The sequence below is a fragment of the Carya illinoinensis genome, chromosome 11, assembly GCF_018687715.1.
Source record: "Carya illinoinensis cultivar Pawnee chromosome 11, C.illinoinensisPawnee_v1, whole genome shotgun sequence".
NCBI classification, from domain to species: Eukaryota; Viridiplantae; Streptophyta; class Magnoliopsida; order Fagales; family Juglandaceae; genus Carya; species Carya illinoinensis.
The window spans coordinates 1,977,801-2,000,986 of NC_056762.1; the positions used below are offsets into that span (position 1 = coordinate 1,977,801).

General features: G+C 35.1%; 2 protein-coding genes across 3 annotated transcripts; both read left to right on the forward strand.

The window, feature by feature from the left end:
- The first annotated feature begins 2,910 nt into the window (after positions 1-2,910).
- On the forward strand, positions 2,911-4,977 carry LOC122282828 (probable pectate lyase 5). The gene is made up of 4 exons (XM_043094871.1): positions 2,911-3,106; positions 3,221-3,970; positions 4,100-4,238; positions 4,344-4,977. Exons 1-4 carry the CDS (start codon positions 2,991-2,993, stop codon positions 4,563-4,565), a joined length of 1,227 nt encoding a protein of 408 aa, XP_042950805.1. The 5' UTR covers positions 2,911-2,990; the 3' UTR covers positions 4,566-4,977.
- LOC122282829 (BTB/POZ and TAZ domain-containing protein 1-like) lies at positions 2,945-22,319 on the forward strand. Of its 2 annotated transcripts, XM_043094873.1 has the most exons (6): positions 2,945-2,957; positions 19,649-19,817; positions 19,965-20,098; positions 20,326-20,629; positions 20,744-21,060; positions 21,872-22,319. In XM_043094873.1, the coding sequence occupies exons 2-6, from the start codon at positions 19,674-19,676 to the stop codon at positions 22,059-22,061; spliced, it is 1,089 nt and encodes a 362-aa protein (XP_042950807.1). In that variant the 5' UTR covers positions 2,945-2,957; positions 19,649-19,673; the 3' UTR covers positions 22,062-22,319. The 2 variants fall into 2 exon arrangements, with proteins under 2 accessions (XP_042950807.1, XP_042950806.1); XM_043094872.1 differs by lacking the exon at positions 2,945-2,957 and having other exon boundaries at positions 19,525-19,817.
- The last annotated feature ends 867 nt before the right edge of the window (positions 22,320-23,186 follow it).

Here is a 23,186-nt window from a genome sequence, read left to right on the forward strand (position 1 = left end):
AAGAAAACATAATGATATTGTAACTATGTCACATGCATGGCTTTAAATGATTATGTGATATGTCGCTACGCCTCTGATCTATCTCATTAGGTAGATAGACAGATTAAACAAGTAGGAGCATTGTTATCGTCATTTGCTTAAAAAAAGGCCGGGGGAAAAAGAAGGCCGTCCAATCCAATAGTACAAGTATTTAATTTTAGTTTAACCGACATGATTAGGGTTAGTAGAAGGCCAATGATACCTTTCAAAAATATTGATGTATAAACTCCTTTTTAGACCATGCCAAAAAAGGAAAAAAAAAATAGTTAAAAATATATATGAAATTCAGGAAATAAAATCGTTCTCATGTGATCATGAAGGCCTGCAATATGTAGTTCCAAAATCATTATTAATAATGTATATCCATAACTTTGAAGTGCTCATGAGGGGATGCTTGGCTTGTACTTTCAGCAAGCTCCAAAAGCTAAAGAAATATATCTATATATATATATAGACTATGTATTTAAGATCTCTTTTGTTTTTGCAGATGAACTTAATTGATTGCCTTTACGTACAAGTGGTTAATTCATTAATCTGCATCGATCACAGCCATACCAACATACTACAAGAAAAATAAAATTTTTCAATCAAAATTTTACAACTAAAAGGACTCATTTTGGTCCAAAATAGATATTTCAGTTGCAAAATTTTGATCACTTACTCGTTTTTGTTTGAAATAATCATTTTAGTAACAAAATTTTGATCGAAAAAATCTATTTATCTTATAGTGACAGTGTTTGTATACGTACCTAAATACACACTTTTATGGGTGTATTAATGGGCCACCCTCTCGCTAGTTTTTCTTCAATCCAAAGACCCCATGCATGCGCACACATGGAGGTGGCCGGAATTTAATTAGTCATGTCGACGTCGAATATATATAATTGTGAAATATTGCTGAAATATAATACGTCGGTGTTGCGGTGCCAAAAAAGTGACTCATCTGCACGTACGTACAGAACTTGACTAATTATTATTTCATATACAATACCTAAAAAACTTGACTAGGTTTTATTTCACATTCAAATTCAAACACAAAATACATAGAATCACTCGAGAATATGACTCTTAATCCACAAATCTAGGCAACTATTTCCGGACATGACTACTACAGTGAAAACCTTTTTTTCCCCCCCACATAAAAAGGATCCATATTCTAAGAGAATTTTGGGACCTGATGAAATTACGAGATCATGCATGCATATATATGCATCGTCATGTGCAGGCCGGCACAGAGAAATGCTATTGGGTGAAAGAGACTTCCACATGGCTTGGTCTCTTCATGAGTTATAACATGTGAGTTTCATTTGTCTAGCTAGTTGAGTTATGCATTACATCAATCATAATAATTATATATGATTAATTTTTGCTTAGAGAAATATTTTAATTATAAAGTGATATGACTTTATAAAATATGTTATATTATTCTTATTATAAAATAGATTAAATATATCACACGAAATCACGTCAATTTGTGAATTTATTTATTTAAAAATGTAGAAATTTTCTTTTATTTAATGTCGAATTTGTGTAAAAGATGCAAAATCAATGTTTTTAATAAAATTATTATTATTATTATTATTAATCACGAATTTTTAATGAGACAAGTTGAAAATTAAAGACACATGATACATTGACCAATGAAAATACCCATTTTTTTAAATCACCCAAAACGTCCAAACCCATCCTACCGTAATATAACATGGCTACGTCATTTTTTTATTCCCTGCCTCAATAATGGTTGGATTGGCAATGGAATCCAATATCAACGGTTATGAATAGTCCAAAAAAAAAAAAGGAATAAAGAAAATAAAATCCCCATGTGACGACGTCGCTTTCACCAGCTAATAACCCCCGAAAAATTAAACGGGAATTCCCACCACGTACGGCCTCTTATCGTGGGCCATTTGTCGCCTTCATGCATATGTCGTGGAAAAGTGGCGGTTCCATTGGTCTCTATTTTTGCCATGTCAGCCTCTTGTTTACCGACCTTTTTTCTTGGTGAATATGAAATTCCGGCGAAGGTTGCGGCTTCGAAGATTTATTAAAGCATGAAATTACTGACTTTTTTTTTTGTTTTTTGGGAAAAAAAGGGGAATAAATGAAGGTTTGGGCCTACAAGAATTAAAGGGTTTGATTTTGGAGGGCAAAAGCACGTGGCATGTCACTAGGATTTGAGGTCCAATCTTATTGTTTCAATTCTTCCCACCAAACGCCAAAAAAAAAAATAATAAATAAAAATGTACCATTGAAAGTGAGTGGTGAGCCACTAAGCATGGTAATAATATTGACATTAATTTTTCCTACCTTATTTGTTAAAGATGATGTAAGAAAAAGGGATTCTGATCAACTGTATTAGCATTCAGCACTTGATTATAAAAATAGCTATTGCTTGAGAATTTATTCTCTCAAAACTTATCTACAACTTGCAATGATAAATGTTATTCTAACACATCATAATATGATAAATGTCAACAGCCGGTAGCCCGATGACACAGGACCCACATCTCCAAAATGGAGATCATGGGTTCAACTCCCTACTCCCAATGTATATATAAAAAAAAAAAAAAAACATATATGCAATGTATTTAAGTGTGATTAACTCGGGTAGGAAAATACAAGATAAAGAGTAGCATTACTTATCTCATGCATTTATATATATGATTTTTACCTTCTGGTGTATATTTTTGACTATTTGTGTCCCATCATTCAGGGCATGCTCAACGGCAAAAACGACCCAGATGGGTGGGAATCCGTCTCATAAAACCAGAAATCACGTAGCAAGTTGGACCCACATTTTGAGGTCCCTTAGAGTTCATTCACGCAATTGAGGCCGGCTTTAATCTCTTTATATACATGCACTCCCTGGCCTCCTCCATTCATTAACACTCACCTTAATTACTCTCTCTCTCTCTCTCTCACACACACATTTCCTAGCAAAAAAACAGGAAATGGCAAGCTTTTGTTTGCACTTTGTCATCACCTTCCTCCTGTCTCTCCTTCTCCCAACCCTCATTTACTCCTCCCCAGTTCAGGATCCAGAGCTAGTAGTACAACAAGTACAAAGGTAAGAGGCTCCACCGCCACTTTAATTACTAGTGTTTTGTGGGTACCAAAATGTTACTAAAAAAACAGAATACAGTTACTCTGCACAAATTGACACACATTCCGTTATTTGCAGGAGCATCAACAATGCCTCTCGGATCAGGAGGAACCTGGCTTATCTTTCTTGCGGGACAGGCAACCCAATTGATGACTGCTGGAGATGTGACCCCAATTGGGAGCAGAACCGCCAGAAGCTGGCTGATTGTGCAATTGGGTTTGGGAGGAATGCCATTGGTGGAAGAGATGGCAAGATTTATGTGGTCACAGACTCCAGCGATGATGATGCAGTGAACCCAAAGCCAGGGACTCTGAGATATGCAGTAGTCCAAGATGAGCCATTGTGGATCATCTTTGCACGTGATATGGTGATAAAGTTGAAGGAAGAGCTGATTATGAATTCGTTTAAGACCATTGATGGGAGGGGAGCGAGTGTGCACATTGCTGGGGGTCCATGCATTACTGTTCAGTATGTGAACAACATTATAATCCATGGCATAAATATACATGACTGTAAACAAGGAGGGAATGCTAATGTGAGGAGCTCCCCATCGCACTATGGGTGGAGGACGATCTCGGATGGCGACGGTGTGTCGATCTTTGGCGGTAGCCATGTGTGGGTGGACCATTGCTCACTATCAAACTGTGCAGATGGGCTGATTGATGCAATTCATGGGTCTACTGCCATTACCATCTCAAACAATTACTTGACACATCATGATAAGGTCATGTTGTTGGGTCACAGCGATACTTACACTCAGGACAAGGCCATGCAGGTCACCATCGCCTTCAACCATTTTGGAGAAGGGCTTGTCCAAAGAATGCCAAGGTAAATCTAGTAAATTACTAATCTCGAAAGCACAAAAAAACTGAAAAGATAAAGCGTGCAAGTTGTAAATAATATTCATGTATGCCCTTTATTTTCATGTTGTGTTGAACATATTCTTTATATATGCAGATGTAGGCACGGGTACTTCCATGTAGTGAACAATGACTACACTCATTGGGAAATGTATGCCATTGGAGGGAGTGCAGACCCTACTATTAATAGCCAAGGAAACAGATTTGCTGCACCAGATGACAGATCCAGCAAAGAGGTGAAATGAAATACCCATCTTTTAAAAAGAAAAGAAAAGAAAATGTCCAAGTGTCTCATTTTACTATTGTTGCTCACATTTATCCACATTTGTGAATTTGTGCAGGTGACCAAACATGAAGATGCACCAGAAAGTGAATGGAAGAACTGGAATTGGAGGTCTGAGGGAGACCTCTTGATAAATGGTGCATTTTTTACTGCATCCGGGGCTGGGGCTTCATCAAGCTACGCTAAGGCTTCCAGCTTAAGTGCAAGACCATCTTCTCTTGTCGGTGCAATTACAACGAGTGCTGGTGCACTTAATTGCCGAAAGGGTTCTCATTGCTGAGTGTGATATCTCAACAAGATTCCGTGCAAGTGCCTTTTAAAAGTCTTGTTGGAGCCTAAAATCTATAGAAAAATGAGTAGAAACTGACGGGAGGAAAGTTAAAAAGGGACAAGAAGATTAGGGTCAATCTCTACGGCTACTTTTCTTGTCTTTTTCTTCCTTTCATATTTTATCTTTCTACCCATTTATTTTTGCTCTTTTTTTTTTTTTTTCTTTTTTCTACTTTTTGACTCGACTCTGTTGGTCTGGGTCACAATATGTACAACCTCGGCCTGTTGCTCTTAGAACCATCTGGGGATTTTGTCTGGAAATCTCGATGGTCTTAGAGAAAGCAAGTGCAGAAGTGTTGCTATACCAAATTATCCTCTTTTTATATATGGATTGTTATATTAAATTAAGCTCTCTCTCTCTCTCTCAGTGTGCCGGCTCAATAATAAGACCATTTAGGCCATTGTCTAAGCCTCCATCTAATGTAAAGCCTCCTAAATTAAATATAAAGTGTTTTTAAAAATAAAAATAAAAATTATTTCATTAAGTAAAATTTTAAATAATTTTTATATTTTTTACTGTATACAAAGTCTCGTAATATTAAATTTAATATAATAAATTATTTATATTTTAAATAATTTTTTAAGATCTTACACTAAATTGAAATACAAAATTTACATTAAGTTATAGTATTTAATATATAAATTCAAAAAAACTTTATTAGAAGATTTAATTTTAAAAATAATTTATATTTTATTATATTATAATAACGAATGACTAATTAAAATTTTATCCTAGCCCTCAATTTGTATTAAATCTCCAGACACCACTCAAAACTCAAAGAGCCTTGAGCAAACAACTCCATTAAGAGTTAAACAACGAAGAATATTGTAAGAAAAAAATGCAACCATGGCCAAAAAGACAAGGGAAAGAAAAAATGCTAGTGAAGACAAAAGAAAAGGCATCAAACTCTGTAAATCATATTTAATTTACGTGATTGTGAAACTTCAACCACCTCTATAACTGTAACCTAACTCACTGCAACAAGAAATTAGCAAAGAAGCTCATCATTTGTTATTCCTTTATTGAAGAAACAGAGAAAGATTCCCGTATTTCAATAGATCCAAATAGTACATTCCGAAAGAACATAAGCCACCTTTAGTCTTCATGAGCTCATCTTCCTCCATGGCAGTTTTGTAAACTCTCACCAGAGAATATGTCATTACATCAAGTTAACTTTACAAACAAAGATTCGGGTCTCTTTGAAATTCCTTGTCAAATTTCAGCCCATTCAAGTAGGATTGTGCCAGAGGGAGGTGCAGGATCTTCGCTTGGACAAGTAACCCCTGACACCTATCCAAGCATGTGAGGCCTGCCCCTCACACAAATTCCTAATCCCCTTCGATTCTTGTGCAGAGGGTCCGTGGGGGAATACAATTGGTGCGAGGAGATAACTAAAGGAGAAAGCACATGCAGTAGCTTGAATTAATTGGAACTTCTTTTGATGGAGCCGTTAGTTGTGGACTAAAATTGGTTACAGCTACATATATGTCTGACAAAGTTTGCAGCAATCAAGGTTCATATAAAGGTCTCTTTCTTGATTTATGAGTATTGGAAGGGTAGTAGCCTAGCCATGATGCAGCAAGGCACATGCACGTTGAAAGTAGGGTACAATAAACTACACCCTCATATTATGGCTCCATCTTGGCCCTATCCCTATCCAGTTCCCACATGGACGTGACTTCAACTAGTTCTCTAGGTTTTAGTTCTGCTCCAGCTATGGAGCACTCCACTCCATTCTTCCTTTACTTTTTTTAAACTAAAGAGAAAAGTTGTGTACAGTTAGACCAAACTCATATGATCTTTGGGGCCAGTTTAGCTTGGGCCCGGTTTTTGTTGAAATCAGATCCGTTGGATGTGGGACATGCCCCTGTTATCTCTTGTGATAAGACGTGTGTTGCAAGCCTTTCCATATCTTTGGGCGCAAACTCATGCGTCCGTGTTAATACATTTTTTTTCTTATGAGTACAATTTTGTCAAGTTGATCTCCATGCATTATGGAGTTTGTCATCATTGATAGTCCCCATGGTAAGTATCTACGATCTTTATTCATTTCGACTAGGGCTGTTCAACCGGGCCTTGATTTTATCCGGCCCGGCCTGGAGTCCGGTTATACCGGATTCCGGTTCCAGTTTTCGGCCCGGATTTGATCCGGGCCGAAACCCGCATTTTTAAAACCGGCCCAATCCGGGCCGGTTATGGGTATTACATCCGGGTACTGGATTTAAACCCCGGTACCCGATTTTTATATAAAAACAAATCGTCTCTCATTTCTCCTCTCTCTCTCTCTCTCTCTCTCTCTCTCTCTCTCTCTCTCGTCCGAGCCCAACGTAACCCTAGCCTTCGCCGCCGTCTATCTCTCTCGCCGCCGCCGCCGTCGGACTTTAGATCGGTAGTCTCTCCTCTCTCCCTCTCTCTCTCTCTTTCTCTCGATCGATCGATCGACCGACCCAAAAAATCATGCAGATCTGCTATTTTTTGTTAAACATGGGGTGTTTTTTTTTCTTGTTTTTTAGATCTGCTATTACGTTAGATCTGCATGTATCCTTTCTTTTTTCATGGGTTTTATAGGGTCAAATCTGTGCTAGCCATTTCTGTTCAAGTTCGATATGCAGTAGTTTTTTTAGGGTTTTTTTCCTTTGAGTACTTTGTTGATTTGGGTCTGTTTTGTTTTGATCATTGGAGTCTGCTATGCCTTTCATTTCTGTTTTTGTTTATCTGTTTGGTTGCTGGGAAAACGAGGGGAAAGAAAATTTGGATAAGGGTTTCTCACGAGCTATTCATGTTGTGTGATGTGCAGGTTTTTTGTTTTGGTTTAACTTATCAAAAAAAAAAAGATTTTTTGTTTTGGTTTGCATGTTGTCTTGATCTTGGGTTTTTTTTTCTTCCCTTTAAATGATCCCATTTTTTTGTTTGGTTTTAGATGATCGAACATCTGATATTTTTTTTGTTTGGTTTTTGCAAAATGTTTGGGGGCTGTTTGGTTTTAAGGTTTGTATTTCTCAAGTTTCTGAATCTGTAGTTGCTTATATAATTTTATATTTCCATTTTGTAATGATTTTTGCTTATTCATCCGATCCGTAGTTGCTTATATAAGTTTGAATGCTTTTTTTTTGGGGGATTGAAACATATCATCTCTTTGAATTGCTAGTTCAAAGAGAAAGTTGGTATTGATTGAATTCTATGTTCATTAGCATACACCATGTATTTGCTCTTTGTAGAGGACCACTTTTCGTATATGCATGTCTATAAGGCTCTGTATCTTAGTTGTAGACTCATTTGAGGTGACGATCCCTTTGTATGAATTTGATCTTTGTTGGTTGGAATGATTGAAGTCATGATTTGATGCAAAAGTGGAGTGGTTTATTAAACAAAAGTTGTGAGTTTTCATGCTTTCTTGGATACAAGCAAAATATTCTATATGAATTAATGTCTGATCTAATATTTTGTACTAAAGTACTACAGTTTCAAAGTTGGTCCGTTTCATCATTTTATATTTTCTGCATGTTCAAGTCTATTTAAAAGAGTTTTGCCCGGTGTTGGTCCCACATAAGTTGGAGTCCTGGGAAGGGACGACTGATATACAATCCTACCCTGCAGTATTTTATGCACAAGTGGCCTCTTTCAAGTTTGAACCACGCACAGACACTTGGCACAATCCTTCCATAATTTTCTAAGTCAAAGAAAGAGTTCTCTTTATCCACTTCTTATTGAAAGTTTAACGATTTGTTCAATAGAATGGTATATATGTATGTACGTTGGGTGCAGGCTTTGGTACTACCATATTCTCCAATATCATGTATGTGCCTCACCCCTATCATTTATGGTAAGATATTAATTTCTACATTTTTCCTTTGTTTCCTTGTTATTTCTTTAATGAAGGTATTGTCATGTAGTCCCAGATTCAACTAATGCCACAGAGTGGCAGCTTTCACCTTTATTTTTTGGTTAATTAATGTAGCTTTAAGTCATAAGATTATGTTTGATATCTTTACTTAAAATATCCGCAGGCCAATTAATAACTTTTAATAATTCATATGATATTTGATTTTGTTTCAACATGTACATACATGCAGATAATCACAAACCTTTCTGTTGAATACATTTTGCAGATAACCAACAATGGCTGTTCTGAGACAGGAAATTCATCAGAAACTAAATTCAATTGTGAAGGAATGCATTGATTGCATGAAGCAAACATATTATGTATTGGTGGCTCTATGTAATCCACTTTTGATATGTAATTTCATATTTTGTAATTTGTGTTTTGTAATGTATAAATACCAAATAATGAAATATGTAGTGATTGTATTATGTTTTTTTAGATGCATTTAGTTAAAAAGTCAATTAGTTTTATATATGAAAGAATATGCTTTACAACATTTTTTCTTGAAAGAAACTAAATAATATATAGGCTCTTAGATTTAAAAGAAAAATGCTTCTTGAAAGAAACTATAATAATATGGGATTTTTTAATTATAAAAAAAAAAAAAAAAAAAAAAAAAAAAAAAAAAAACATACGGGTATAGTCCGGAACCCGGATTCCGGGTTTCAAAAAATCCAGATTCACCCGAGTTCCGGCCCAAGTTGCAACCCGCCTATACTGGGCCGGAAACCGGCCCAGATTTGAAATCCGGGTTCCGGGCCGGGTATACCCTGATACCCGGTCCGAAACCCGGATGAACAGCCCTAATTTCGACTCAAACTTGCCTCATTATGTAACCTCTGCAATCTGACACCAATTGATCTTCTTGTTTCTTTTCTTGTCTCCTCTGTACCCTTCTTTGTACACTAGTTTGTCCAGAGACAAAAATGAATTCATAGCAATGCATTCATGCCCCTCTTTCATGACACGAACTACCAATTGTAGTTTTCTCTTCTATTTTTCATCTGTAATTCGCTTTGTAATGAAATCTGGCTGATTCTCTGAAAACATATTGATGCAAATAAAAATTTCATGCAGTGAGATGAGCAACACCAAGAGTCGAAGGTGTGATCATCGGGTCCCCTCACTTTTCCCAAAATTGATAGGCGGCTCGCACTTTGGTTCACAAGACCTGTTTTCAAGTCAGTCGTTGTCATGGTAGCCTTTATTTTCAGAGACACTGCACTCAATCCCTAATGCTTGCGACTGAAATAATGCTCTATCGAGGGGCAAGTATATAGAAGGTAAATGAATAAAGGAAATGTAAGGCATTTTGGACCAAAAAAATGCCCTTCCAGTATTGCATGTGGCTTTTTATCCAAGTAGGTGTAGTTTCAGTGACAATGCATTTGGCTCACCTCTATCTTGGAGTAAGCTACTATTGATGATAAGACTCCCAATCTTGCTGCATCACACTCAAAGGGAAAATGGTACTGTTTTTCAGGTCTTAAGTTTAGCCAAATTCGTGTCAGAACCGAAAGAAACTCCATCAAATGGATTGTTTATTTTTTTGATTATAAACACATGTGGGGATCCATACATGTGGAAGACAATCCGTAGAAACGGACCTAATTGGAAAACGACCAAGACCAATAGACAAAACATGATCATGAGGCCTAAACCAGGACCCAATGCAACTTGAAGATCAGACCAAAACTCTATTTTTTCTAAAGGATGTTTTTCCACATCACTTTGAGTCGAAGGAATATCGTAATAACAGTATATACACAGTGACCATTGAGCAAGAAAATTGTAGTGCCAATATATAGTCTGATCTAGTCCCAGTATTCCCTTACCACCCACCGAACTCCCTATAAGACCAAACCAAACTCAAAATGCTGAAGTCTACACTGATAAGATTAATCTTCATGACTTTCAAATGCTAATGCTGATTCAAATATCTATATACTATGATAATTAGTGCTCACCTACTGCATGCAACAATCAAGGTGGTCAAGCTAGCAGAGATTGCGGTGAAAATTGAAGACCATCCAGTTTTTCATAGTCGTCTAAAACGTCTTGATCTGAAAGTACTGTGCATGCTTTATTCAAAGCCTTGAGGAGGAGGAAACTAAAGATTCATTGATCCTAGCAGCAGCCTTTCTGGAAGAGAGCGATGGGTCGTTGGAAAAAATTGGATAAAAATAGGACCAACGGCATATGTATAAAAGATTTCCATAATCAAACAAAATAAGACGTACACGATTTATATATAAGTTTTAATGCTTGATATATGTAATTTTCAAAAGCTAGTTAATTAATTAAACCAATATCTTTATTTTGCAATCTAATATTCAACACGCCAAGCCAAAAATATATGTATATATATAGGCATTATGTGCACGCATATATATATATATATATACTTCCCAATATGATAATAAAGTATACACGTTATTATGACCCTTTGTTATTGATTCATATGAAAAAAATAAATAAAATCAAGGATTAACAGTTTCAAACCGATTAACCAAAGTATATATAGAAAAATTATCACTTCTGAATGGCAGTACTTAGATCTGTTAAACGATAATAATTATCAGTACCATTGTCATACACCCTTTAGGCTGCAAATTAAAACAAGAAAAATGATATAGTCATAAAGAGATTTTATAATTATAAAAGTAATCCGTCAGATTCATTGTTTTTAATACCATACCATACTGGCCACTGGTCTGGTATAAATATTGTACCTATTTCGTACCGACCGTATCGGCCTATATTTCGACCTTTATCTTTTTTTTTTTTTTTTTTTCACTTTTTCAAACTGTATTATCATTTTTTGATCCCTAATTCAAATCAGACTATGTATAATTTATATATATATTCATGTATAATTTATTCATATATAGACTATTATTTTAAAATATAATTTATATATATATTTATATATATATACTATCCTGAAACGGTACACGAAATGGTATTGGTACCGAAATATTTTGTTCCAGTGCCTTGACCGGTACGACATCCAGTACGGTATTTAAAACATTGATCAGATCTATTTTTTAATAAAACTGACTTTAAAATTTAACGTACCACATCAATTTGTAAGTTTATTTTTATAAAATTTTATTATAGTTAAAGAATTTCTCAACGGCAAATGAACGCTAATTAATTACGATGGAGAGAGATCAGGCTTGGAAAGTTGGACTAAATGGAGATAGCCATTTCAAATTTCAAAAAAATGAACTATTTGGCAAAGAATTACAAATTGAATTAATTGAAAATTATGATAAATTGAGAGTATTTGTCTTTTTAGTCCGTTCAAATGAGGCACATGAATAATGTTTTTAACTTTCTTTCAAAATGACTATTTTTTTGTTTTAAGTAAAAGAGGAGGTCGGAACGACGTCTAACGTAATAATCATTTCTGAACATGACCATAAGAACCCCTTCCTGCTATGGAATGTTTAGTTTGAGTCATAACTATTAACTATTATACTAAGAACGCGTATGTCACCAAAACACTTTCAAAATATCCAGCTGGTCCAAAGTCCCATCTTATGACTCAGAGATCAAATTTTACTACTATAAGTAATTTTAACTTATGTCTTAACTTGAACTCCTGATTTCGAAACCATAAAATACTAACTTGTACCAACTGAGTTACCACCTTAGTGGTTCCAAAATGACTCCTTATTTAGACGGAACTTAATTTGACTAATACCTATATATCGAGTGTCATTTTTATTTTTCACAAAGCATTCTTTAATTTCAATAGAAATGATAAAAACAACAACTCATTTACAAATTTTCTACGATCTTGAAATAAAATAATATTTTTTTGAAATATTTATTTTAATTTTGATTTAATGTATTTAAATTTAAAAAAAAAAATTATTTTATTGATAAGTTATAAATAAATTGTTCTATCATTTCTCTTCTTTCAATATCATGAGTGGTCCATTTTCTCTAAATTGTATTTCTTTGATCAGTTTGTGAGCAATTTCAGGGAAAAAAAAAAGAAAAGAAAAGAAGAAAATCATGATATGAGCAGGCGAGGAAGAGGTGAACAATGTTTAGACGGGACAAGTAATGTCTGCACGTGTCAGGCTCAAAAATCCAATTTTATTTATTAGAAATAAAAATAAAATTCTTAATTAAAATGTAGTTGGATTTAATATTAATAATTGATGTCCCAATATTAGTTAATTATATAATCTAATTATAACACTAAATAAGAAGAGATTTCATTCATTGGAGTAGAATTTGCAGCGACTCGGACCCTCCAATATGCATCCATGGTGGTCTGCGAGATAGATAGATGCATGCATGCAATGCATAGGGATTTTATTTCAGCCCTTTAGAACATGCATGTCGGCCGAGGCCCGAGGGGTCACCCTTGGGCCTTTGGAAATAAATTCCTGTTTATGGGCTTTTCCTGGTTAGGGACGAAGGCGGCAAGGCCTCATCATACTCACAAAAGCCCAACCCAATCATTCTCACAACCCGAATGAATATATGTTTTGCATGAATTAATATGCTTGAATCATTACAGTTCAACTGGCGACAAAGATACGTAGAAAGATTATCCAAAACGTTTTACTTGTGTCTACCGTTACAAAGAGGTCCCGCATATTTCTCAAAAACATTTGAAAAAAAAATGTCATTGCAAATCTCGGATAATCTTTTTAAAAATAAGTAAGATTTATTATTAAAAAATTAATTAATTATTTTATTTAAATCATGATTTTACTTTTTTTTTTTTTAAAGAGATTGTACAAATACATCTCATAATTATAAATATTATTTCCATATATATTTTTAATATTTTATATTTTAATGAAGAAAGGTCCACGAAAACCACCATGCATATTTCATTTTCTGCAGGGGGCCGTAGCTTTATTTATTTAATTATTTTAGATAAGGATGATTCTACGAGGCTCGATTCAGCAGCTGCGTGCGTGGACTTAATGCGTACAAAGAACGGGTCGGCCCCGACACTTTCTATTCTATGTGGTTGGTTATATAGTCATTCATGTTAAATAATAGTTGGGCACAGTACATATGACAGACATGCAATAGCGTCAGTTACATTACCTGTTCGATACGGTATCAACGGTGGTGGTGTTTTTTACAAAAATCGTGTTGAATTTGAGAATATTGATAAAAAAAATATATATATATATATATATATTAAAAAATTCAGTTTAAAGTTTTAATTATCTTTAATGGGTATTATATTATGCATATAAGGTGGAGAAGTGAACTCATAATGCTCGATATTATTTAAAAAATAAATAATTTCTATGTGCATAATATAATTGTGATGAACTTGATCTGGTAATCGATGGACTGGACCTGACCTACTCTAACATGAAAGGATGAGAACGAGTTACATTCCACGTCAGACTTATTTTAAATGCCTCTTTCTATGCTTTAAAAGCCGCTTGTTTAACAACAGCCCCTCGGCCCTGGGGGACGATGTCGTTTATCCACTACTCCACGTCAGATTCATAGACAGATCATCTTTAACAATCCTAGATAGATAGATATCTTGCAACTTTCTAACGAGGCAAGCAAGTTGGCATGGGGCCTACAAATTCTGAACACTTGTAAGAAATAAGGAATTTTATTAATAACGCTCCTATATAACAAGGCGTGTGTATAAGATAGTGCCTCTGCCTTATAAATAATATCTTCAGCTATTTCTAGAACATTTTTTTGTTAATACATGAGCCACTAAATTTGCTTCCGTGTTAACACGTTGGACAGACCAGTACCATTCCTATGCTGTTCCGTGTCAGCATTAAACCCAACTCAATTCCATTCCTATACCGTTAGCATTGACCGCTTGTAAGACATCTTTCTCTAGAATTACTTTCCTTAAACCCAACTCAGTTTCCCAAATTGTAGCCTGAAATGCAAAAAATTCCTTAAACCCAACTTTGAAGTTTAAACCCAACTCAGTACCATTCCTAATCTCAAGCTACACCATGACACCCGTCACTACAGCAGGGTCACATCACAACTATTTTAGAAAACTCTTTCATAGTTCTCAACGCTACACAACACGTTCTACGCTACTCAACTACGCTATCCAAATTTTTGTGACACATCATCCGGTGCATCATTATACTACACGAAGTACACTCCACATAAACTCCCTTCTATTCATACTATGCCACACACATTACTACGACGCACAACACATGGTGCATTGCTACACAATATGGAATACACACCACATAACTACTAAAGCACACACTTCAAACTCACACTTCATAGCACAGTCCACAACACTTCACAGCAAACTACACAACTATGCCCAACACTTCACTACATAGTAAACTCCACAATCAACTAACATCTAACATAAATAACGAAAGATAGAGGGTTATACCATCATCGAGTTTAACCCGTGCATTACTCGCTACTCGTCACGATCGAAGACATCAGAATAGTCATACGTGGCATCTAAACCGCATACGGTAGCTATCCACCTTGCATGGTGGCTATCCACCACGTAAGGTTGACGATGACACTGTCTGGCGGTGGTGCGATGGGGAACCCGTGTGCTATATTCATTTCGGGTTGAGGCAAGGGACAAAGAGAGGGCTGCGTGAAGGCTCACTCGCATGAAAGGGAGGTGCCGGTGGTGGCGGTGAGGCTGGGTGGCTTGGGTGAGCTGGAGAAGAGATTTGGTGGGGGGAGTGGCCTTCCATGCGTGAGCTGAAGGAGATGGATGAGAGAGAGGGAAAGGGAAAAGTGAGGGAAAAGAGAGAAGGCTTGGATATTTAATTCAGGCCTTTCATCTTAGGGATTTTCAAAATGATCTAACAATTGAGAATTAAAACACTGACTTAAAAATGTGTAAATATTAATTTAACTGAAAACATAAAGAGGAGTTAAAATAAAATAACTAAACTTTAATTTATAAAATATAATCTTCATCTTTAATTAAATGATGAAGTTTTACAAATTATTTTTAAGAGAATAAAACCATTTAATTAATTAGAGTTTTCAACATAATTTAAATCTAATAATATTTTTAAATGACTAAAATTATTTAATAAAAATGAATTTTCACAATTATAATATTTTTAGAATTCTTTAAAAGTATTATAATTGTCCTACTTAAAATCAAGTTTAGTTCAATAACATTGAAAATATCTCATATAAATATTTTCAGGACATTTAAAATATTCGAAAGTTTTAAAACACTAAGCTTGCTTTAAAAATAACTTAATATCTTTAAAAACACACCACCGGCATGCAAAATGAGACTCATGACCATAAGAGAGAGAATGAGCGGGATATTGCAAAAAGTGAATCGCCATGTGCAAAAACAAAAAAAAAAACAAAAAAAAAAAGAAAAAAGGAAAGAAAAGAAACAAGACAAGTGGTTAGTGTGTAATTGACCTCAAGAGATTGGAATTCTTGTGATACGATTAGAAGTTTCTACATTGTTGAGGACACATAAGTCTTCAAAGCATAGAATAAATAGGTAAGATGATAGAGGGTCATCTTGCTCGTTTCTCTTGTTGATTTGAAAGTTCTTTGATTGGTACCATTGATGAGAATAGGGTATGAAACTGTACTAACACATCTCGTCATAAGATCAATCCACCTTCCAACAAAATCCACTTTTTGCATTACTGGTCTTAAGAAATCATATTTTATCATATCGTAAGCTTTGCTCATATTAAGTTTCAAATTCATAAAGCTAAATTTTTCATTTATTATGTTGTTCATAGTGTGTATTGATTCATAAGCCACAATAATGTTGTCCGAGATAAATCTTCCAAAAAAAAAAATGCACTTTGGATTGTGGAGATAATCTCAAGGAGAAGTAATTTCAATATGTTAGGCAATACTTTTGTTATGATTTTATAAAACACATTACAAAGACTTGAGTTTGAATTCTAAGACTTTGGTAAGAACTTTGGTCTTAAGAATAAGAATAATGTATGTATCATTAATGCCACCTATCCAAGCACCCATATTTATAATGTAAGAGTTGCTACACAAACATCTTAGCCAACTGTACTCCAATGATCTTGATAGAAAGCTGTTGGGAATTTGAGAATTCCAATGGGTAATGCATTTGAGAAGTGTTACATACATAAAAAAAACTATACAAAAATAAACTCATAAATTCATATAGTTTCATGTGATCTGTTGGATCTACTTTATAATAAAAGCAACTTTATAATCTGACATACTAAATCATACCATATCAGTTTGCGAGTTTACTTTTATGCAATCTCTTTATGGCTAAACTATTTCTCAATATGTTTTACATTTATTTAAAGGTAAATAACCAAATCTTAAAAACACATCACCATCTGATTATTTAAAGGAAATCTATAATGCATTTTTGCTACATTCTAAGATACATTTAGTTTGACACTATTCATCAATGCATAATTAATTATTTTATGAATTTCTTTTCCTCTCTCATTTTTTATTATATCTTCTAATTTCCTTTTTTCATACTTATTTTTCAAAACTATTTAAAAATATAAAAAGAATAAGGTGATATAAAATGCATTTGAAAAGTCATTAACTAAAATGAATAAATTAGTCTTTAATTAGTTATTTTAGATAAATAAACAATTCTTCTAGAGACTGTCAGGAGATGCAACAGTGGGGCAGTCGTCTAATATATTATGCCATGTCAGCTGAGTTATTATATATATATATATATATATATAAAGATGACCAAAATAGAAATAGAAGAGAAATGCAGAGGTCATCTTCTTCATTGGTGGGTGTCTTCGTTCCCTCGTCGGTAGCAATGATGATCAACTCCAGGTGGTTGATATCCCCAAGAAGAAGATCTAGGCTGAAACCAGAATACAGAGAAATTGGTTGGCTCGTTTGCCTTTTGCAGCTACCACCTCTACCCTTTGGTTGGTCCAGCCATTCAATTGGTTGAAGAAGACATTTCTAGAGAAATCTAACGCTGAAGGGCAATGATATTGATGGAGGGTCTTCTCGGCACTGTGTGATCATTTTTGTCTCCACTGCTCAATCACAGCAGCTTTACTTCTCCCCATCACTCAATTACATCACCTTTGTGCTTCACCTTCTCGTTTCTTCTTCTCCTCCATTGCCCCGTCCTTCTCTCTCTCTCTATTTATCATTTTCTCTCTCTTTCCATTATCGAAACAACCTATGTCTCTCTCATTGCGTCGCCGTCTGCCTTTCTTCTTCTCTTTCTCAACATTGTCTCTTTCTCTCCCCTCCCCGATTTCTCCGTCTCTTCTATCTATTTCTCTTTCTCATTTTCTTTTTTTCTTCCCCTCGGCCTGATACCCTTTCAACTTGATACCCTCACCGTGCCCCTCATCTCAATGCAGCAAACACGAACAACAACAACATCAACGGTAATCAAAGATGAGGAGTATCGCCTAAACAAAGAGGACGGCTGTGTGGAAATATTTTTTTTATTTCTATTTATTTTTTATTTCCTGGATATAGACTTGGGTGTTCAATTTGTGTTGTTGTTCCATTTGGTGAAGACGTTCGCAAAGCTTGGGCTTTTTTATTTCTTGAATTTAGATCTATTTCTCAATTTGTGATTGTCGGAATCGATTTTTTATTGTTAGGTTTCTTAACTAGATCTATTTCTCTGTAATTTCAGTTGTTGGAGCTGTTAAAGTAGATATAAGTTAAAGAAAATTGTAATATCTTTAGTTCTCTGTTTGGGATATTTTTTCCTCATGCAAGGAAGATGATGGTTGTGTAGGGAAACTTTTTTTTGTTTTTTCAACTGTTTATTCAATTTCATTTGTAATCTACTTGGGAGAAGGGAATGGGAAAATCGAAGAGAGCAGGAGAAGGGAGATGGGGACTGAAGCGGTGGCGGATCCACATTATAGTTGTGGCGGATCCACATTATAGTTGAGGCGGGCCATGAACTTTTTAAAAATACAACATATCCCCTAGATTTTCTACATAATTATATAGATATAGAAAATGGTCCCCTTAAAAAATTTATAATTTCTATATTCTCTCTAAAATTTTCTAAAATTTCAATATATCTAGAAATGTCTCTCAATAATTTTTTCTTATAGTCTCAAAATTTTGTTTAATTTCTATACATTATTTATTTTCAAGGATGTGATCTCTCCAAATTTAAAATTAAAAAGAAGTTTAGGAGAAATAATAAACTTATTATATGTATCCCAAAATTTTTTGTTATACAATATTAGGTTTCTTAATATAGAATCTAAAGTGAAAATATAAGAAAAATGATTTAAAATCAATGATCCATATGAAAAATAGTTGAGAGATTTTATCCTTTAGACTTCATTAAGCAAGAAATAATTTATTTAAACTCTCAATTATAACATTATATGTTTAATGTAATACGAAAATATCTAAATTTTGTATGAAATTGATAAAGTAGCTTACATACTATAATAAAAGATGAAAATATAAAAGATCCTTTAATATTTTATATGAATAAAATAATTTCTAAATATTACCGAGATATAATTTTATATGTAGTTATGTTTTTATGATTTTTTAAAATTTTTTTAATTTACATAAGAAAAATTATGTTGGCAGTTTTAAAATGTGTAAGTATTATCTACTCTTTTTGAAAAAAGTAGATAAATTTAAGATCCACATAAAAAAATTATTTTTTAATAATAAACGTGAATTTTTTTTTTTTTAAATAAAGTGTGTAAAATTTATACACATTATAATTATATTTAACATTATTCTTTACATGATAAATATATTGCAAAGTAAAAGGTTTGGCCCTCAACATAATTGACGGTTTCGACACTGGACTGAAGGTAGAGAGAGAAGAATATGGAAACAGAAGTAATAAAACGGTCTTACACAATTTTAAATAGAACGAACCGTTTTATTTATGTCACGTTGGTAACAACTAAGCGGCGGCTCCAAGCCGTTTGCACACAGCATTTTTCGTAAAGAAATAAATTGATCTCATTAAGCTGATTTGGATGATGTAAGAGATGACAGAGTCACAGAAATGTTGTAAAAGCGCGTGGAAGTGAGGCCAAACGTTGGTCTCTCTCTTTTTTGTAAAATTGCTGGATCGAATCCACCTCCCGCTGTCTATAAAGCTGGGAACAACCAGCCTCTCACACCCGAGTCCCCCTCTCACAACTCAAAAGACAGAACCAAATCTCTCTCTCTCTCTCTCGCTCGCAATGGAAGAAAATCAAATCACGTCTCTTAGCATTTCCGAAGATCTGTATGGCCTTTCTTCTGCCACTGCACGGGAACTACCGGAGCCCGACCTCCACATCCTCACCTCCGGTGCACTTCGCATCCCTGTGCACTCTAGCATCCTGGTATTCTACCACTAATTCCTTTCTCTTATTTCCAGAAATCTCTCTCTCTCTCTCTCTCTCTCTCTCTATTTTTTCCCAGCTCGAATTGATATCTGACAATTCATTCGTGTTTTGATTTTTTTTGTTTTTTGGGGGGGGGAAATAAAGGCTTCGGTGTCACCGGTACTGGAGAATATAATAGACCGGCCACGCAAGCACCGGAGCTCCGAGCGAGTCATTCCAATTCTCGGAGTTCCTCGCGACGCCGTAGTCGCGTTCCTTCGCTTTCTCTACTCCTCAAGGTTGGTATCGGTTGGTTGGTTTGCTTCTTCACGCAATCTCAGCCGTCGATCTCTCTCTTTCTCAGCCCCAGTACCATCTCCACGGAATCCAGCAGCCGTGACATTTGGGTCAAATGTTACGGCCAATTGGATTCTTCACCAATTACAATTTAATGATTTTTTTTAAAAAAAATCATCTGGTCGGTGATTGTGATTGTTCAAATGACGAAAGTACCCCCATGCTGCAGGTGCACGGCAGAAGAGCTGGAGAAATACGGAATTCATCTACTTGCAATGTCCCACGTGTACTATGTCCCCCAGCTGAAGCAGAGATGCACGAAGGTTCTGGTGGAAAGGTTGACGATTGAGAACGTGGTGGACGTGCTTCAACTCGCGAGGATGTGCGACGCACCCGATCTCTACCTCAAGTGCATGAAATTGGTCGCCAACAATTTCAAGACCGTGGAGAAGACCGAAGGGTGGCAGTTCTTGCAAGATCACGACCCTTGGCTCGAGCTCCAGATTCTACAATTCATGGATGAAGCCGAATCGGTAAATCATCCTTATTCTATGTTTATATTGCCTGGAAATTCTCATTTAAATCATCAAAGTTCACAAAATACCGGCAATTAATATTATGATGATCGGATTTGAAAATTACAACAGAGGAAGAAGAGAACAAGGAGGCTCAGGGAGGCGCATAGCACGTATCTGGAGCTGAGCGAGGCAATGGAGTGTTTGGAACACATATTTACGGAAGGGTGTACAAGCGTCGGGCCGTACGACGCGGAGCTGAAGAAGAAGAAGGAGCCTTGTAGCAAATTCTCGATGTGCGAAGGTCTGCAGCAATTGATTCGGCATTTTGCGACGTGCAAGAAGAGAGTAAACGGAGGGTGCTTGAGATGCAAGCGCATGTGGCAGCTTCTGAGACTGCACGCCTCAATCTGCGACCAACCCGATTCTTGCCGTGTTCCTCTTTGCAGGTAATTATATCAATCAACACCATTATTTTTTTTTTTTTTAATGTCTTTTAAGCGGGGCGTTTTGAAGTGACATAAAAATAGAAAAGAAGAAAGATTAAGACCATATGACAAGAAATATGAATGATACTGTGGACCATTAATTGGTTGGACGGATCACACGAGTTTGGCTTGTATTGCATCATCATGTGGCTAAATTATCTTTTCTGGCTTAGAACCTTACAAGTGTTTTGCATTGTGACCTATTAATTTATTTATGTAGGAACTAGGAAGTACGTTAGGTACTCAAAGTTAGCAAAAATTAAATAAATTCAAAAATTAATCCTGATAGATAATAAATATATTTAGATAACTTTGTTAATTATTTATTACTATTTTTTAATTTTTGTTAGAATAGGATATGAGATACTTAAATTTAGGAAAGGTAGCTAGGCATGTTTGTTCTAATCCAATCATTTTTCTGTGCAAACTGGACCGTCTGATGAAACGTGAACTTAGCCACGGAACCAGACTGTTCTTCTTGCAGGAGGGAGTCGGGTCATTATTGTCACTCCATAAAACAAATATCTTCTGAAATACAGAGAATCTGACCAAACGTTTGGAGAGTTTCCGATTAATATCTAACCTTTTTGGTTCACTAAAGTCACATCTACTTTTGTCTTTTTTCTTAATGTAATATGTGTGGTCCATTTCGCATGTTTTCATTTTCTCCCATTTTACCTAACAAGGGCTACCTGGTCGCGTTTATCCCGAGTCACGTCAAGGGTTGGGCACTGATGTTGTTGTTGTTCTTGTATTGGGGATGTGGGTGCAGACAATTCAAGCTGAAAATGCAGCAGCAGGAGAAAAGGAAGGATGATGCGAGGTGGAACTTGCTGGTGAGGAAGGTGGTGTCAGCCAAAGCAATATCTTCCCTTGCTTTGCCCAAGAGGAAAAGATCAGATCAGGAACTACAACTGCAAGATCAGACCCACAATCATGGGATGAGAAGCTTCAGATTGTAATTAATTAATTAAATAATAATTAATAGTACTGAGTTTTGTGGTATTTAGTTTCAATGTATCCATGACATTAGGCATGGAAGGAAATCGTCATGTCCTACTGGTTTTAAATGGAGGCATGTCTATTCATCATGTCCTATTGTGCACATGTTTGAGTACAAACCAATAAAAAGGTTGTAGCGTTAGATGGAGTACTGGTTGCTTGTAATCTCTCCACTTATGCAAATCCTAAGTTACCTAATAAATTTATAGTATTTATTATTATTGGTGTAAATTTATTAGATTGTAAATTTGGTATATACTACAAATTGAAGCGGCTCCACTGCCTTCAGGGGCCCTAGATGTGCCCATCCGTTTACCTCCTTAGGTGGCATTGTCTTGCACACGCTGTTATCGATTGTATTGGCTATTTGTCAGCAATTCGGCTCAATATTCGGCTATTATCTTATGTTATCCGTTTTTTTAAAATGTAATTTTATAAGAGGAGTTGTTGACTTCTCTAAAAATTATTTTAAGATAATAAATGATAATATACTCGCCTTCTTATTATTTCTAACGGAGTTTTGATGGTTTCATTGTTCGTATTTATGTAGATATTTTAATTCTATTTTTTTATAAGACGGCATCTTATTATAATACATGAATAAGAATTAAGAAATTAATTTTTAAGAAATTTTTTTATTAATTTATAATATTATTTATTATTTAAGAGTGTTTGTTAGAAAATCACACTCGCTCTTAAAATATTATCTTTTTTCTTCCATTAAATTTGCTTTAAAAAAAATAAAATTGAACGGTAGATATTTGCGAGTGGTGTGGAAGATGTTTCAGCAAGTGTCAAATCAGCTCTCACAAATGAATAGTAGTTGTGAAATATGTGGTGTAGTTTCGGTTTGTCCTAGACGTCGGACTCATTCAATTCCTGCAATCATGGCATTCGGGCGGAGTGACTGACATTTTCAACTTTGGTTTAGACAGGCACACCGAGTGGCACATAAACTTTGTCAAAATTCAATTAATATCCTCTCGATCGTACTGCATGCAAAGCTTTAAAACAAATTTACATAATTAATATCATTACTGGTAAGACTCGATGGTTTACCTTAAAAGTAATAATTACTGCAAATT